The 18,859-nt window shown below is 48.4% G+C and overlaps 1 protein-coding gene across 2 annotated transcripts in view; it reads right to left on the bottom strand.

The window, feature by feature from the left end:
* Window positions 1-18,859, bottom strand: part of CPNE2 (copine 2) — a 92,132-nt gene that overhangs the window by 42,866 nt on the left and 30,407 nt on the right. For both annotated transcript variants that reach the window (XM_067302761.1, XM_067302762.1), the window contains exons 3-5: window positions 13,568-13,747; window positions 9,990-10,064; window positions 4,608-4,679 (exon numbers count right to left, since the gene is read on the bottom strand). In XM_067302761.1, the coding sequence (XP_067158862.1) occupies window positions 4,608-4,679; window positions 9,990-10,064; window positions 13,568-13,747 (327 nt within the window). The remainder of the gene's footprint in view (window positions 1-4,607; window positions 4,680-9,989; window positions 10,065-13,567; window positions 13,748-18,859) is intronic.

The following is an 18,859-nucleotide window of genomic DNA, read 5'->3' as shown; positions in this document are numbered from 1 at the left end:
GATCTCGGTTCAGCTTTGGGAGTAGGTCTGAAGCCAGGAAAGCAGGACAGAGAGTGGCGGGGGCTGGATCACCATCGGAAAGACACTCTAGTATTTAAAAGCGGAATCTCATTCCCATTCAGAAAAACTAGGAAGTGGTTAAAAGCAAACCAAAGCCAAAATATTCGGAATTACCTCATATTTAATGAGAACTCAAGCCTCTTCAGCTGGGTTTTCTCCCAGCTGAAGTGGAGATAGCTGCTTGAATCCTATGAACAGCTGGAGGAATTTCCTACCAGTTTGAGCAGGGATTCTCCGGGTTTCCAGGCCACGCGGTGGGGATGCAGAGGCAGGCTCCTAGCTGTGTATAGGAAGCCTGGAAGCCCTGGGATCCCTCCTCCAGAGACAGCCCAAGAAGCAAGGGCTGTTATGGACACAGGTCCTAGCAACTCCCCAGCAGAAAACCAATTAACATTTCTATCCAAATCCTACCTGTTTCCAAAGCCAGCTGGAAACGTAAATCACTGCAAAGCATTTTGGCTTGGAGGAGCCATAACCTGCTTTGGCCAAAATTCACAGTCATCTCCGATGACTGCTTTCATTTTATTTTATTTTATTTACAGCCAGTCAGTAGAGAAGAGCAGGCCATAAAGGCTTGCAGAGAGATTCTCTGGGGTGAGGTGATTCTCTTTTTCTCCTACCATTTTGCACACATTTGTGGGAAAGAAAAACAGGCCATTCTTTCTACAGGGGAAACTATTATGATACAGTTCTGTTCCTACTTACCTGGAGCCTGAACTCACTGCTTTAAAGCTTTACTGTTAAATTAAAGAACTAGCAACGTGTAGCTAATCCCCAAGGATCCTGGCCCTGCCTGCACTCATTTAACCTTCATCCCACAGTGGTTTCCTTATTCAGTGAGAGTTGGTCAAGGCATTGGTCCAGACGACAGAAAGGAGCTTTGAAAGATGTTTGATGTGATCCTATGCACACCGGAGAGGTCCGGTTTGCAAGTCCGATCAGCCTTGCCCCATTCAAAGCAGGGTGGAAGATGCCTCCAAGCCACAGGATTGTGGACTGCTATTTTAAAACTTCAGATACCAACACTTCACCCACACAAGCCCAGCAGGAGACACAAACTCAGCAACGAAAAGGGCACAGCAGACCAGACTGATCTGCTACCTGGTTCAAACATCTCTTTCATCCAAACTGGGTCTTGCACATCACCGACAAGGAGGGTAGCGGCGGCACTTCCGCAAGATGCAGTGCCACAATATGGAGCTTTTAGCACCAGTTCTGGCTTACAGCACTCTCCACCTGCCTATGCCGAAGCATCTCACCTGTCCTCCTGCTGCCCCCACAGGTGGGTTGTACAAATGTCTGTGGGGCTATGTTTATCTAGGCTGATCCTGGGTAAAAATACCTTTTTTTTTTTCCCGCAGGCTATTTTTTTCTTTAAAAAAAAACTCTGCAAAGAGCTGATCTGTCAGGAGGGACAAAATCCTCAGGCTGGCTCTGCTGCTGATACTTCTCCCTCTGCGAAGCCTCGCCATCTGAAGCAAGGTAGCAAGCAGCACATGGAGAAACAACGGACGTGTGATGTGGAGGAAGAACCTGCTCTTTGCCAGAGGACAGTCCCAGCATCGGGGTGGTCACAGGGAAGGAGCTGCCTGGGGCTGAGCATGGCTCCAAGCAGTGTTTGCAGCACAGCTGCCAGGAAGGGAAAGGTTTAACCATGCAGGTTAAATTATTGCTACCCAGAGGGGAGACTGGCCAAATCTGACTTCTCCGCAATGCTTTCTATTGAGCTGGTTTTAAGAGTTAGAAGAAAAGCAGAGAATTCACGGGGAAAACACACATGCTCAGACACTTGCACCTTCTCACCCCACACAGCCAGACTAGTCCTAGGGGGAATGTGTACACACACAAGCACACACACACGTGTGCACACACACACACCATGGTATGCAGCCCTGGACGGCAGCTTGGCAGGTCGAAAGGTCCTCACCGAGTCGGGATTCCTGATGCATGTGGGTGCCTGCAGCTTCGGCTCAGCATGTGCAGCCAGAGGATCCCATGGCCCCCAATCATATCCTGTAGGATCTTATCCAGGAGACTCAGAGAAGATGCTTGAGCCTCCCAGCAGGCCATAGCCTTGCCCCCACCCCGGCTATGGGCTGTGTTGTGTTGGAGGGGGTTATCTCCCAGACCGCTGTCAGGTGCCTCATCCCTTGACTGGTTTTTGCCTAGTTGCTCTTGTTATCTTCCATCGATGACCAATAACTGCCCATCAGTGAGTTGTTTAGAGCCCAACCACCTCTTTTCAGCCCGTCATCTATTTTCAAGGCTCCTGCTATTAGCCCAGCCTGCACTCTGCATTGTAACAAAACACACCCGGTACCGAGTTCTTACAAATTCAGACCAATAACAAGCCTAAAGGCCAGGATGGGGGTCTTGCACAGCTAGCATAAGATAAAGTTAGCATGATGCTGGTGGCCAGGTGCTAGCAGGGGCAATACTGCATTTAATGGGTCACAAGGCAACACTGCAATTTTTCCCGCAACGCACTCCCATGCTGGAAGGCAGCGCAGCTTCTGAGGCTCTGTGCTCCGCGCAGGATTTCGGCAACGAACGTATGACTCTCATCACAGGCTGCCGGGTGGGAAAGACCAGCGGGAACAGTAAAGGAAACTAAATCTCCTGCAGTAGACACAGCCTGTGAAGGGAGTTAAAACTATGATAATGCTGATAAAGACAAAGGCATCTGATCTGGGACAGTGGTGGAAACTGAGTGCTTCTGCTGAGAAGAGAGCTGCTGAAAAGTGGGGTTTCCAGGTCATGGAGAAGTTCAGGATTTCTTTAAAACAAATTGAGTTCAATCCAATTTCCTTTTACATGCTCAAGGACAATTTAAATTGTGTTTCACTTTGAAGTGACATCAACATCTTTTGCCCGTTACCAAGACTATGAGCACCACAGCACTGCTCTGTGTTATGGGAATCAGCAAAGAAACCCAGTTAGCTGTTGATAACGGCAGGCGGTCACTGAGGTGAAGCCTGAAGCTACAGAGGAAAGAGCTTTTTGCTGACACCTATTGATAAACTGCAGGGAGACCTAGAAAGAATAGCATTATTCAGAGTCCTTATCCCAGTGTAACCCCATATCTATATTACAAACAGCCTGCCTAAAGCGTTGCAGGTGACGTTGAATTATTGCATCTTGATTTTGGGTCTGAAGGTCAACGGACCCGTATGTATGATGCCCTATTTGAGCAATATCACAAGATTTCAGCTTTGCATAACCAGGCAGAGGAACTCGGTCGCAAACCAGGTTAGGAAGGCAACTCCTGTCCACGGAGCGAGTGGTGCCACCAAATAACTTGCTGTTATAACAAGTGCTCATATGCCTGAGGTACCAGTGCTGTGGGGATGGCCCCAGGTCCTTAGCACTGCTCTTCAAAATGGCCATGGCTGCAAAGGGACCCCAAAGCATGAAGGAATAGTACCTGGCCTGCCATGATAGCTCATTTCTTGCTTGGCAAGACAGCAGAGGCATTTTCTTGGAGCACCAGAAGAAAATTATCACATTAGGGATTTCTTCACTGACACACATAGGATTCACTCTCAGCCAGGTCTCAGAGGAAGCCACTAGCTCAAGGACATCATCCAGTCCATTTGGGAAATGGCGTTATTTGGGGATTCCTTACCAGGGGCATTCAGCTCTTTTTCACTACAGAGTACAAGACCTGGTAGGGTAAGTGGGAGGGAGAGGAAACAACAGTTGTCAACAGTTGAGAAGAATCCTTGGATAAACTTTGTATCCATCTCTTCTGGACAACGGGATGGGACAACCCAAAACTTCTGCCCCCCCAAAATACCCTTCTGCCTGGATGCTTGCTTTACTGAGGTTTGAAAACTGAGGGCCACCCCGTCAATAACACAAGCTCCAGAGAGACTAGGAAGAAAAAAAAAAATCCCATCGATTGCTTAGCAACAGAACTGGTTTAAGAAGAATAGCTCTGGCTGCTTGGTAAATAAAGTCAGATTGCTCTGTTCAGGAAGGCTTATGGTTTCCCGTGTATCACACACAAGCAAAACCCATGCATTATCTACTTCCACAAGGTCAACGCTTCTTCCTTGGGAAAAGACAGGCCCTCCTGTTTGAAATATAAAATAACATTTACTCAGTTTAGAGAAGGGCTAAAGGCAACAAGCAGGCAGCACTTTTGAAATACTGCTGAAATGCTGATTTGATTCAGGAGGTATCAAAACTGTCAGCTCCGTCAGGAAACATTTCCAAAAAATAGCCACTAAGGTAACAAATCTGGCTCCAAACACTGTCTTGAAGACATGACAGGACACAGATCCGGTGTGACACATGATCTTTCCATCTCCATGTGCATTATGAAGAAAGCACTACAGGGACAACAGAGAAACAGAGGCACAAGTTTACCTAGCAGCCAGAGGCATAGGCAGGACTTGAATCCAGAGCTCCAGTCCCAGCCTAATGCCATCCTCAGTAGGGCTGTTTTCAGTCACTGCTATACCCATAAGTAAAGATTTCTTTAGATTTCATAGCCTGTAAAGCAAAGACGTTTGACAGCATCTTGTAGACACAACACCGCTTACCTTTTTATCCAGTTTTCTGCCAGCCATGCTCAGAGTAATCACTCTGTTATCTGAGAGCTCTTGGGCAGCTATCTGAAAGACAAGGGAAAGTTGTATTTGTTTTCAGCGTGAAAAGTAAGTGAACACCAAGCCAAAAACCAGAGAATTCAGAACCTGAGGACAAATGCTCTGGAGATACTTCTGTAACTTCTGCAGAGACTATATCCAAGCCAATATATTTGAACATCAATATTTCACTATTGAGGAGCGAAACTCATTTTACCTTTGCCAACCAATGGGTAACTTGGGACCAAAGCCTACTCCCTCGCTGCTCCCTGTAAGGCAGAAGGAAGGAGAAAAAGCCCCAGCTTCCCTTGCATCAGCACTGTCATTTATCCTGCAAGGAGACAGTTTATATATATAAGAGGAAACCAAATAGGCACCTAGCGCTGCTGCTGACCTTGCAGCCAGAGCCCTGGGGACATCTACCAGCCTAGACACCTTCACCATGGGGCTGGGTCCAGGGAAATCTGTTCGCTTGCGGGGCTGGGAGTCAACAGTTAATGATGAAGCCTCTCAAGCGCACAGCGCCACATGGGAACGGACCGCCGGGATGCTCCAGGCAGCCTCCTTCCCATGCACAGTCAGCTCTAAATCCGCTCCCGTCGGAAGGGAGCCTCTCCTGCATCCCTCACCCAGCCATGTTGGTCCTTTGCGGCAAAGCTGCTCGGATGCGCGAGGGCCCTGAGGTGACGCTCGGCTCCAAGCCTCCTCAAACCAGGGGAGATGGCCACAGGGCCGTGCCTCTCTCCTCTCGGGCCTTTTGATGCAACAGCCACAAATTTCTGGCCACTTGCCAGTGGAAACTGGGCATTTTCCCCCCCTTTTCCCCGTTCCTTCCTCACTAAGTTTTAGGAAAAACCTGAAAAGGGAAAGGAACTCCACAGGAAGGGCAGCACAGAGATCAGAGTTATGGAAATAGAGCTGACATCAAATGCAACAGCATGTACTTTCCCCTAGCACTGGAAAAAATAACAACACTAATCAGGACTGAGCAATACTGACTTCCCAAAATGATCAGAAAAGAAACCGTGAATCACAAAGCATCTGTGAACAAACTTTTCGCCCTTCTTGGGTGCCGCGCAAAAGGATCCAAGACGTCCGACAGCAAAGTCTGAGCCTGTTTCACCTGGCCTCCTCTGAGCGAGGGCTCCCGCGCGTCCCCACCAGGCTCCGGGATGTTATGAAGCCACCAAGGATGGAGCCAAGAGGGAGCAGGAGCCATGCAAAGCCTTGCCAACAAGCTGCGCCGCCTCTTCCTCTATTTACCGGGCTGGGAAAGAAAAAAAGCAACTGGCCCTTCGCATGGGGGAAATCCAGGAGGCACCGATGGCTTCGGCATACGTCACCCAAGGATACGGCCCCACGGCTGACAACCCAGCCCTTGCTCCCGACAGGCTGCAGCAGGCACAAGTGCAGCCCAGCTTATTTCAGTTTAAGAGACATTTCGCACATGCACTTCAAAATGGCTTTGACTGCCAAGCACCAGTGGGCCGGTTTTGTCTGGAACATGATCTAATGAGTCTCTTGGTATTTTAAGAAAGGGAATGTTTATAACAAAAAAAAAAAAAAAACTTATTCACTTCTGTCAGCAGTAATTTGCTGAATCACTTATATTTTGTCCTTAAGGCTGTGCCCTGCCCAACCATCTGTTCCCTACTCCCCTATCGCCCTGCTCCTTGCCCTTTCCCCTGCCCTAATGCAGTCCAGCCCAAAACCCAGTAGTGGAACCTCTCCCTTGACACCACTGGCCCCGGGGCAGCTATGGATAGAAAGGGAAGGAGACAGCAGCAGAACACCCTGAAGCACAGAGGGGACATTTTTCCTCTTATTAATGAGCTAGCTTCCCAAGGATTGCCTTGCGCTAGATCGCACAAGGAGGCTGGGTTTTTTTACTACACGCACGCAGTACAGTAATTACAGCCAGGCCTTTATAAAACTCGGTGAAATCAAGGGGACAATTTTCCTCAGAATGAGCAATCAGAGGATTATTTGCACTTATGAAAACCATGGAGTTTGCCGAGATAATTAGACTGAGTTGTAGCCTTTGAATCTGCCTGGGCAGCTGGGCTAGGGAACGAGCCACAGCTCCTGCACAGCTATCAGAGCAAAGCGTCTTAGGCAAAGGCAGGTCTCTTTGGTCCACAGAACAAACAAATACAAGCCCTCGCCACCCAGACGTTCACTTCTAACTGGAGCAACAAGTGCCATGAGCTGAACTTATTGCAAGGGGCAGGCTAGAGCTACGAGAAGCTAAACAGGACTCCGAAACAAGTCCAAATACTAACCTGAGGGTTCAGAGAGGTGGGTTGAAAACCCTTGGTTTAATTTGCTTGTAGGCAGTGGGGGACAGGAGGTGTTCTGCACAGTTACTGAAGATGCTGCTTGCTGTGCAGTCATATCCCAGGTGGAGGATCTGCTTGCTACAAGTAAAACCAGTTTCTCTCTCCCCCGTATACATATGTATCACTGTAGATAAAGTCAGAAGTCCCCTACTAGCAAATGCAGCAGGTAACTCTCTGCATCATGAGACGAACTGGCAGTATAAGGACCTCTATGGAAACCCTAATCTAAGGAACAAGAGGAGGTTCACTTCCCAGACTGACTCCAGCACAGAGAGAGCTGGTCATGGCACATGATCTGAGTGTAAACCTGAGTCCTGAGGGACTGCAGAGAACTGACCCTCTTCCCATTCCTAAAAAGAGGTAAAATGAAATCCCAACCACGGCACGCAGCTGGCATCATGATGCTTGCTGCAGGGAACAGGGTGGGACACGCTCTCCACTCGCTCTCTTTAGGTTGCTTGTGCTCACAAGGTTCCCGATGGGCTCAGGGATGCTGCTGGTGTGAGATCTTCCACCTCGGCCACACATGCAACACGGAGATGCTCCCTTATGCTACGAGCATAATAAATTCCCTGGGGAGACCCCACACAGGGCTCTGTTTGCCGCAAGGACCATAAACTTGGATTTCTTTAAGGATATTTTTTTCAAACATGTGGATTGTTCCCTGTTTACTTTAAAATGAGCCATGGTACCAGTCTTCTCCTGCACCTAGTCCTTTGTGGGCCTGGACCACATGTGGCCACTGGAAACAGTGCCAGAAACAGAAGCTGTAGGGAAGCAGATCCAAGAGAACTTTTCTTTGCAAGTGTTCACGGGGAGGTTTGACACATGTGTCAACTCATTTGATTCCCTTTCCGGTCCGTTTTCAAAATGCCTTTGTTGACTCGATGGTTTGTGAGCTGCGGCTGCAGAGCTCCCCCATCTCGATAGAAGGAAGCATTGAAAACCTACCAGCCTTCCACCAGCGTCAGCACCTGAGCCAGGGTGGAAATTTGCCCTTCACTGGTCACACTCCTCACAAAAACTTACTCAGCTTGGAGTCCCCATGTTTTAGGGCTCACTGGGCTGGTGCAGGCTGGAAAGAAGCTTGACCACAACCAAGCCCTTTCCAAAGGAGTCAGAAATTCCTTTTCAGCTGCTGAATGGGGAGGAGATGAAAGGACTCCATTATGCAATGAATTAACTTGGGTCCTATTTCCATGATGAAGTCAACTGCAAGGATGCTCTAGTGAGGCAGAAAGCACCATGCAGTGTCCAAAGTCTTGTCACAGGACCCATCAGTGTCACCAGGATCTGGGACAAACCAGACGCTTGTACCACACTGGTGCAGGTCCTGACAGTATCTTCCCATGGCCAGTACAGCCAATAATAATCCACAATCCACTTCAACCGGCAGAGGCACGTCTTTTATTCAAGTGACAGAAATCAAGGCTTTTCATGTTAAAAGACCTCAGGATTGATTCCTACAAATACAGGATTGTTTCCTACTGATACGGTGACATGCTTTGGGATTTCCTCATCTATTTAAGCTTAGGGACCCCTCACTTGATCCCATCAATTCAGCCAAGGCACTTCTAGTGCATTCATCACCATGACATTTGTGTGCTGCAGTTAAGAAAATGGATACTTGGAAAAAGTTGAAGGGAATGCGGGTGAGGAAGGTGGGGTTTGGCTCCAAAATCCACGTTTGGTATGCACTGATGTTTATAGAGTCCAAAGCAGAAGACTCCTTCTCCGTCGCTGCTTATAGCCCAAAACTCGCAGTCCTAACACGGGGGGTCACCATGCTCCAACGCTGCGACCAGCTGCAAGAGAAAGGGGCTCCCAGCACATGTGAGCTGGCCACAGTCTATTTTCATCACCCAGTCTGATTTAAGTGGGTGGCAAAAAACCCCAAATCAGAATATTACAGAAACAGAACAAAATGAACTAGACATCTCAGACCCTTTGGTTTTAATGGCATATTAGTGACTGATAAGAAGTTTCCTTTTCTAAAGCATGCAACTTGGGAACTTGACCGGAAACTTTTAATCTGGTCCACTTCTTCCCACCCCAAGTGTCGGATGGGGTGGGCAGAGCCCAGGACTCGGGGAAGACATACGGCATTGGGTACCGCTTGTGAACTTGGCAGCTGCTTTTCTTTTTGCATTTAAAGATTAACTGCAGCAATTAAGAGAGAAAAGCAGACCGCAGCTTCCCAGTCTCTCTAGCAAACAGCAATGGAGATGCTTTTGCAGCAACCACACCCTGGTCTTTTAAACTGCTTTTAAACCCTTCCAAGGCTCTTTAGACCTAATTGTGGTTTAACCCCTTGTGGGCCACCTCGAGTCACAGGGCGGAAGGAAAAGCCTTTTCTCCCACATCTTTGCTGCCCAGCTGCGAGTCTAACAAAGCCCCTAACTAACGCAGAAAAGAGAGCCAAGAGCCTGGGGGAGGGGGAAACGGGCCTAAATTTAGTCTTTTCATTTTTAAAAATATCCCTAAACAGATCAGCAGCGGGAATGCCACCGCCTGAAGGGGTCTGCATCAGGAGCAGAGGCTGTTGCTAAGAGACCTGTTGCTACCGCACAACTCCCATCCTCTTACTACAAACAAAACCACTGATTATCAGCGCCGTAATCAGCCCTTTTACCTCCATCTGCTCCAGGGAGGGCTGAATAGACATTTTGTATCACAAGATAACAAACAACAACAACACACATTTACTTTGTATTTCACCAAATTTAGGTTTTCTTATTTTAGTGCTCAGAGACGGAAATCAAGATCCAAGTCTCACAGCGCTGGACCCCCAAAGGACACGGGGCAAGACGGTCCCTGCCCTAACTACGTCATCCTCCAAACAGACCAAAGGTGGCAGGCAAACAGGAGGCAAAGGACCTGAAGTTAGTGACAAACCATAAACCCTGGGCTCCTGGGCCCCACGCGAGCGTCCTGCCTCGTCCCCGGTTTATTATCTGTATTTAAACACTCAATATGCAACATAAATGAGTAACCGTACCGTTATCATCCCTTTCCCAGCTGGTTTGCCATTCCCCAGAAGGAGAGTTCTTGTTATTTTCTTGCTGGAGACGATCTAGAGAAGGCAAAGAAGATAAAGTCCTGATTATACAAGTGATCGAAAGCGGAGTCATAAGCAAGTGATCATTGCTCACATTAGTTAATTCTGATGAAGCATTCCCAACAGCAGAAGACAGACACAGCATTCAAAAAAGACCAGGGTAACACTCATGTCACCACCATGACCCCCGGCACCTGAACGAAGCTCCTTGCTCGTCACGAGAACAAGCCCCAGGACGTGGCGGCTGTGACGGCAGCACCCTCCGACACAGCCGAGCCCTCGGGGGACAGGGCAGCCGTCAAACAGGGGGCTGGAACGATCTGTATAACACATCGCCTCCAATTTGACCCGCGGAGCAAGTCAGTGGGATCTCACGGAGCCAGAGTTACCGTGATTTGTTCCGAGCAAAATTACAAGCCAGCTTTTTCAACCCCATTTTAAATACTTCCTTGGACCACAAAAGGAAATTCCTTTTTCTACTACTGCGACCACTGTATTTCCACGGCTGAATCCTGATACAACTGGGACGCTCACCCGCAAGGCCTCCAGGACCCACTGCCAAGCAAGGCACCAGGGCGAATACTGTCACAAGGTGTTTTTCCCCTGTCTTTTACCTCTGGCTCATAAGAGACAAGACAGGACCATCTAGGAGCTGAATAAAACCCCTTGCAATTTTCCTGGCTCAGTGAGTTTCAGTTGCCTTTCGAGCTGGGGATCCTGCAAGCTTTTCCAAAGGAGGTGCAAATCCCTGCATAACAAACTGGGACCTGCTGAAACCAGCCTTGCTCACCTCCTTTACTTCTCGGGAACCCCTTCAAAACCTAAGGGCTACAGTTTAAGCAAATGCAGTCCCATCCATCCTTCTACCTCCACCCTCAGTCCTATGTCACATTTTCAGCATCCATTAGCACCAGTTTAAGAAAGTAATAATAATAATAACAAGTAATGAAACGGCTTAACTTCTTGCTCCTGCTGCCCCCGCACGAGACCAAGTGACCCAGCTACACTCAGGTTCTTTCCATTCCTCCCCAGCAATGCTTCTCTCCCTCTTTTTGCAATTGCAAGGAAAAGCTCCTCCTCATTGTGGTTAGCTGCACAGGAGTCCTGCAGTTACGCTGGGATCTTCGATCCAGTCGCGTCCTGGAGCTTTTCCTCCAGAAAGGCATAGGAACTGCCAAATAACATAAACTACACATTTGTGCAACGTTGCATACAGGGCGGGGAAATTTCCTCCTAACCCTGGCTAGGAGAAACCACTTACAGCCGGAAGCCTGCAGTTTGATCCCTGTTAGATTCCATTTGGCCACAGAGGTCATTACAGGTCCGAGAATGATGCAGCCGCCCTTTTAAATCTCACCACGGACCTAATTAGCTGCAATACAATGATCTGGCTAATCTGACAGAGCTCTGATGCAAACTCAGAATTGAAAAGTCAGATGTTCATTTTGTGGTTCCTCAGAGCCAGATTATTTCTACCCAAGTCTGCTCTCTTTCCCATCCAATAACTGCTCATGCCTCAAAACCGGGCAGGTTTATGAAAACATCTCACCAGATAAAAAACAGAGATCGAAACATAGCCAGAAAACCCACAGCAGCCTGGCTGAACCCACAAGCCCAAGCCCTCCCTGTTTCATATCTCTCCTCATCAGACACCCTGGCACACGTGCTACCGCTCCAATCTGCCTCCCCGCGTGATCAGGCTGTGCTGCAAACCCGGGACTTGCAGCGCGCCAGGAGGCTGCGCTCTCCACAGGGAGGCAAGAACAAAATTTCAGGCAGAACACCTCCAGGAATGGCTTAACTCCAGTCTTAACCTACAAGGCATAGACTGAAGAGATACATTCAAAGCTTAGAGGTTGCAATGTTTCATTAAGAATAGAGGAAAAGAGAAAAGGAGAAACAATCACCCCATTCCAAGCTGGCATCCGTTACGGACTAGGCGTCAACCAGAAGCTCACGTATCACTGGCTTGGGTTTATGGGAACTGAAGCAAAAACTCCAAACTGGGTGCACGCAAAAGGCAAGTTCTCTTTTGCAGAGTGTGAATAGTTGCAGGAGTTTACAAGAGTTACAAGTGTTCAGAGTTATCTTTTCTCTAATGAGGATTTTTTTAATTTTTTTTTTTTAAGAAAAAAAAAGGAAACTGAATTATCACAAGACAGCTGAGGAATGTGAGACTGGAGACAGCCTCATGCTGTCAGTGAAGCTGAATAAATCTCCCTTTGCTGTCCAAATGGAGGAGTGCCACTGAGCAGTCCTCTTCCCCCTCTGTGCCGGATGCCCTGCACACTCTGAGACGGGCACTGGCTTGTGTCATTACAGAGCACTCCCAAAAACCCGGCCCACGAGAGATGTTATATCTCAAACTTTGTAACTATAAACGCTCTTCTGACAAGTCAAGGTCTTGAGTGCCAGAACAGAGTTGGCAATGGGAAGGTTATTCATCCCCCTTTGGCATAATGGCAGAGCCACGTTACAGCCTGTGTAATAATGTGATCACATTCACGATCCTCCCCGAACACCTTGTGCTGGCTGCCCACCCCAACCCACCTATTATATTGTCTGCTTCCTCCTGGTTCCCAGCACTGAGCACAAAAGAGAGAATTTCTCCCAGTGTCTATGCTCATGCCAGGTACCACAGAAGCCCTGGGCAGCTGGATGCTGAAAAAGAATGGAAAAATCCCACTCATTTCCTGCCTCTGAGTCAGAGCATGCTCAAAAGAGAGAGAAGTTTAGAGAATTTAGCTGTCAAATCCTAAAAGGGTCTGGGCTCTTGCAAAACAGAGACCTTTCAAAAGCTTATAAATTGCATGTGCCCCGAAACCTTTTCCACAAGAAGAACAGAAGACACATTCGTGCACCAACATGCTAAAGTAGGAGACATGATTTGCTATACAATTGCAAGGTTATTCTGCCTGTGGACAAAGCAAGGTCTGTTTTCAATGCCTTGTTCTCAAAAAGAAGAACAAACAACCGTTTTTATTACAAAAACTTTGCAAAAAAAGAAAAGAAAAACATGCACTGTATTACATTCAGGCAGACAACCGAGAAAGAGCTGTAGACTGAATTCATCTTAACTTAAAGCATCTGAAAGTTTCCCAAGTCCAAATCCAAGCTAGTCATTGGGGCTCCTACTATAACCCAGAGAGAGAAACAAGTACCTCCAAAGGCGTCCAAGATAAGTGTCGAAGATAATTCAGTGCATCAGCCTCCCCTACGTCCACCAGGGGTTTTAATTCTCTCTGCAGGCAATAGCAGGAGCCCGTATAACTAGTTTAAACATGGAAAAATAGCTAGGAGACTTCTAAATTCAGATGAGAAGAACCCCAGCCCTAACATGGAACAGCTCAAATGCGACCAAGTTATATGAAAGTAGCTTTGGCCAGGAAGGACCCAGCAACTTAACTGTAGATCACAGCAGCAGCTCTAATCCCCTCACTTCCCTGTGGCTGATATTATTTGGGGTCCCTTTGCTGAGGAGCAGTGAGCTGCAGGGGGCCAGGATGTCTGAGACTCACCATGCCCAGCGTGCAGGAGAATTCGCCCAGAAAGTCATGCTCGTACAGCTGCATGCTCGACTTGTCCTGGTCAAACAGGGCAAACTTGAGCTTCTGCACTTCTTCAAAGTGATAGTCGACGATGAACTTCTTTGAGAAAGCTGGGTTGAGGTTGTTCACAGCTGTCTCTGTCCTGTCGAGCTGCAACAAAAAAAAGGGGCACAAGTATTCAGATACCTACATCCTAACTTCATGACATGTGGGAGTGCCAACCTAGCCAAGGCTCAGGGTGGATTCAAAGCTTCTTGAAGCCAGTCTTTGCATTTGCTTCTGACATCTCTTCTCCTAGGACACGAAAGGCCCCTTGAGCTCATGTTCTCAAACACCTCCTCGCTCCCACACCAGCCTCCACCACCTCACCATTTGGACTGTATTTGTGGCACCAGCTCAGCTTGTTCCCCACACCCAGCCCCAATCAAGAACTTAAAAATCTGTAGAGGATTTTGCACTGCATTTCTTCACCTGGGCGATTCATCTCAAGCGCACAGGTCCAACAGAAGCAACCTATACAGTTAACCCCTATACTGTTCTGCGACACTCCCTGGAAACTCCTCACCAGAATGCTTCTCCGATCCTCAGCCAGCCAGACCTGCATAGCCATAATGCTTTCTAAGGCAGGCCAAACCTATGTTTCTTTCAAGCTGTGCAGCTAACAAGGACAAGCAAAAAATTTTAAAAAATGTTTTACAACTCAGAACAGTAACCCTCTAACGTTTCCCACTAGAACCTCAAAATGAAACATCCATGTGGTTTCTCCTTTCCTGGCCCACCATAGCAAAAGAAAAAAAAAAAAAAATCACAGTCCATTTTTCATGGATTTAGCTGAGCATTAGGAGAAACAAGAGGATGGAAAGACGCAGAAGACAATACTTCAATAGGCTTTGTCATCCAAAATAGCTCAGGAAGTCCCTCAACCACAGAGAGCATCTTAGTATTTATAACCTTCTTCATACAAGTAGGACCGGGACGCAGAGATTACATTAAGTGACTAGCACAGGAGAGACTTGAGACGGGGCCAAATTTGAATCTCCCAAGTCCCTGAGGTATCTACTCCAGCAGCCTAGATCTCGGCCACTTAGAGATGCAATGCATCCCATTTCTGGCTACTGACTGAAAATCTCCTGGCTAAATCCAGTCAGCTTTCTCCCCCCAGTCTCATTTCTGTAATGAGATGGCCTCTCCATATGCAGACGTGAGGCTCCAGACTGCAAAGCTCTGCGTGAAAAATTCTCACCCTTCTGTCGATACTGCCAGAAAACCTGCAGTTTGGATACTACTGCGCTAAGCAAGGACAGCTTTTGTCAGCTTAGACATGTTGTTTGGAGAGCTGGTGCTGGCAGGATAACTCTTCTCGGCGTGTTGTGCCTCTTCTCTGATATTTCAGGAACAGTAGGAGGGGTGTGCTAACACAACGCCAGCCCAGACATGCCACAAGCTCCTGCCTGTGAGCCACAGTCACCCACTGGACGTATGGATTTCACATTGGCTCGTCCACCCCACGGCCATGGGAAACACTTAGCACCTTTCTCCAAAAGGACTTCCCCAGAAGCAGGACCAGCCTTCAGAGGAGAAAGTGGGAGAAGAGCAGATGGAAGCAATATCGCTTCTCCAAAACCTCTAAAACCCACCAGCCCACGCTAGCACCCCACCAGTCAGGACCAGCCAAGCCGGCTTCCTAAATCTGATGAGCTCCCAAGACTCGCAGACAGCACCCAGCCCAGGCTCCCTGGCAGGGGCACAATCCAACCAGCGCAGCCATGACCTGGAGCATCTCGGATCCATCCTCAGACATCCCAAAGAAGCAACCCAATTCTCAAGAGCCGATAAAAACTTACCATTTAGATAAGACATTTTAAAAGAAAAAAAAAATTTTTTTTCAAAGCATCAGCCTTAATTCCCAGCAACTGAATACCACGGTGATAGATACCTTCAGAAAAGCTACAGCTGCATGTTGGACTGGTGCAGTGCTGACAGCAGGGCCAGTGAGCAGGTTGAAATAAAAGATGTCTCAAAAAATAAAATGAAATAAAATAATAAAATAAAATAGCAAAGAGTCTGTGCACTGTTGGCCAGCAGAATAACATTGGGGAAGCTCATGACCGTGGTAGGAGCTTCGAAGGGCTGATAGCCATGGGGGAAGCAGCTCCTTGTTCAGTCAGCCCTTACACTGAGCCCTTACATTGAGCAGGTGACCTGGGCCCATCAACAGCCTTGGTTTCCAGGGCTCAGGACCCCAAGGTGAAGGAAAACTGCTGTGTGTACTTGGGTCTAACAAGGTGCTTGGTGGCCCAGAAACGAGAGTGCATGGAGGTTAAATGCGGAGCTGCAAACTGAGAGGACCATGAAGCCGGCATGGAGAACCCACAGTTAGAGAGTAAGGATGAACGAGACCTGCCTGGGAACTCCACATGCAGCACTGCGGGAGAGATCCTGGAGCCAAGAACAGCGATAAGAGCAGAAGAAACTTGGCAGGCAGCCGGTGGAAGTGTGAGTTTACAACACAGCATGGCACAGATGGACACAAAATCTTGGCTTAGCCAAAAATCTCGGGGACAGCCATGCTGGAGAGCAGGGGATGCTCCCTCTGCTTGCAGAGCTCCAGTACCAAACCCCATAACTCCCACTGCCAGAGGACCAAGAGGACCTTAGTGCCCTAAAATTTAAGCCAATCTGGCAGATGTGGAGCAGGAGAAACTCAAATATTGCCCTGACTGGGAAAATGAAGCAGAGAGAAGTTGGTGTATTCACCCAAGGTCCTTCAGAATATGGCAAAGGAGGGTCTAAGCCCTCATTTCAGGACCCGTTTTCCCCACCCGGCCACCCTCCATCCCTAAAGGTGCTGGGAAAGGGCAAGTTTGGAGGACAACATACAAAATACCCTGGGAGCTAAAAAGGACAGAAATAAAGCTGGAAGCACAGCTTGACTAAGTGACTGCTGAACAGGAAATGAAGGGTATGGCATAATAACCATTTACAAATGCTTGCAGGGATAAATTACAAGGATAAACTGCAAGCAAGCAAATGAAATAAGAGTTTTGGTAAGGAAAGACAGCTACAAATATTGTGATAGTTTGGAGAAGAAAAAAAAAAGGGGGGGGGGAAGAGTTCTCAGCCAATTTTATAACAGGCTTCCTGCAAGATGGATGAGACTGTGGGAGAAAATCCCATGGAAAGCACTGAACACCCGGAGCACTTGAGCTTCTCAGGCTTGACGAAGAGTCACAAAACCAGACCAGCCTGGGAACAGTCTTGCCCTGACAAAGTTGGCAGATGAGGTGGTAGCGTCGGTCTTTTTTCCATTTCACTCTGTTATTCCAGGATAAAGTTACAGGAGCAACTAAAACAGAAAGAAAGGCACACGCGCTCCGGTGTGATTTTATCAAAAATACGCTTCTCTTAAACACTTTGGGAGACGGCCTCCTGAGCTGGTGGTACTACGCCTCTTGCACATGAACAATATCCCTGCCCGGGCCAAAGGCTTCCAGGTGCACAGGGGCTCCAGTGTGGACATGCTTTTCTTGGCTGCAAGCGCTGGAAACGGCTGCTGCTTTGAGCCCTACGCAGAGCTGCGAGCGCTGTACAGCCCTGAGCTGCCATCTGAAAGGGAGCACTGTTGAGATTTGCAGAGCGATGACTTGCAGCATCCAGAGCCTGCTGCACCTCCGAGATGACAGCCCCAAAAGTTTGCAAGAGTGATTAACTCACCAGCAATTCCCCAGTTGCTCCAGACTGCTTTCTTATCAGCCACGGTTTCTTCCCCATACAAGGATCTGCAAACTCTGATTGTCAACAAAACAACGGGGGGCTTCTCGTTGCTCACAGCCCCTCGTGTTTTAGGGGCCAAGCTACTTTGGATGCACCTTCCCGTAACCCTTTCCACTGGGTCACAATAGTTGCATAGGAGGCACCTTGGGGAACAGCACCCCAAAAGCAGAGCTGGGAGGGTATGGACTGTTCCCTTCCCATGAGATAACTCATGAAGGTCACCCCGATCCAGGAGGCCTCGTCCCACCTATATCCAGTTTGCTTTCAGCTGGCTCCAGGTCTGCAAACAAAAGACTGCACTAAGGAGGAGATCAGATCAGCTGGATCAGGCCCATCGCGGGCTGCTTGGAGCTGAGCGCAGAGGAGGGAACAGATCAAACCTCACATTCATGATCAAACCTCTGGGCTGTCCTTCCACACACCACTTTGCTAACAAAGAGAAATCTTCCCTCCTCCTTCCCCCAAGTCATTTAAAAGCAACCACCATGGCAAGAAGAGATGTTTCCTTCCTCATTTCAAGCCCAGTGGTACCCACGTCTCACCCATCATTCCTGGGTCTTCCAAAAGTTGCTGCCACGTGGTGTTAGAGCACTCCCTCCCTCATGGACACACGCGGGAAGGCACTGAACATTACCACCACCACACAGCCCAAATGAGCACCATTCCTTGCTTCGCAGCTTGGAAACCCAACCCTGGGGAGGGCTGAGCTAGCAGACACAACCCAGGCCCATGGCAACACTTCTGCTGGAAAGCAGCCTCTGCCCTGACATCCATGGGTGGCGTCAGGAGGGCAGGGTGCAGAGGACGTCTCCCAGAACCGGAGAGCTGGAAATAGGCACATTATAAGGGGGGGGGGGGGGGAAGAGAGATACAGAACACACCTTAGTCCCCATGAAATATATTCAGCAGGAGAAGGTTTTTGGAGGGACTGAGTGGAAACATGGTAAGTTTGCTATATATACCAACTATGGCAGTATTTTTAAAGTTGGTGGCTTAGTCTGCCTTAATTGCCAGGAAAACGAGTAAACTAATGCTACATTCTCAGAATAGCTACCTGCTGTAACCTCTGGGAAGACAGAAATCAAATAAATCAACCCCAGTGGGCTGCGAGCTGGCCAGTGCAACGCAGCTCCACACAGTTCCTTCCTTCCTTGCCACCTCCCCATACCGAAGGACCCCAAACTTCTGCTCAAAGAGAAGCAATGGACACTCATGAGCTCTCCCTATTTAAATAGCACTGCACACACAAATCTGCTTTCAAGCCTCCGAGACAAGAGTATGCTTCCCCCAGCAGCAGGCAGCACAGAGATGGATTTCAGCTCCTCTCGCATTCCCTGAGTGATCGAAAGCCAGGGACCAAAGCAGGGCAGCATGAAAAGTGAGTTCACACAAGGCAGCAGCTTCCCCTTGGGGCAAACGGGCAGCTGAGAGGAGGGCAGCAGGCTGCCTACGCATTTCCCTGCCCAGCCACTATCCAAAACACCTCCT

This window comes from Apteryx mantelli, chromosome 10 (assembly GCF_036417845.1).
Source record: "Apteryx mantelli isolate bAptMan1 chromosome 10, bAptMan1.hap1, whole genome shotgun sequence".
Lineage (NCBI taxonomy): Eukaryota > Metazoa > Chordata > Aves > Apterygiformes > Apterygidae > Apteryx > Apteryx mantelli.
This window is presented reverse-complemented; position numbering and strand designations above follow the sequence as displayed.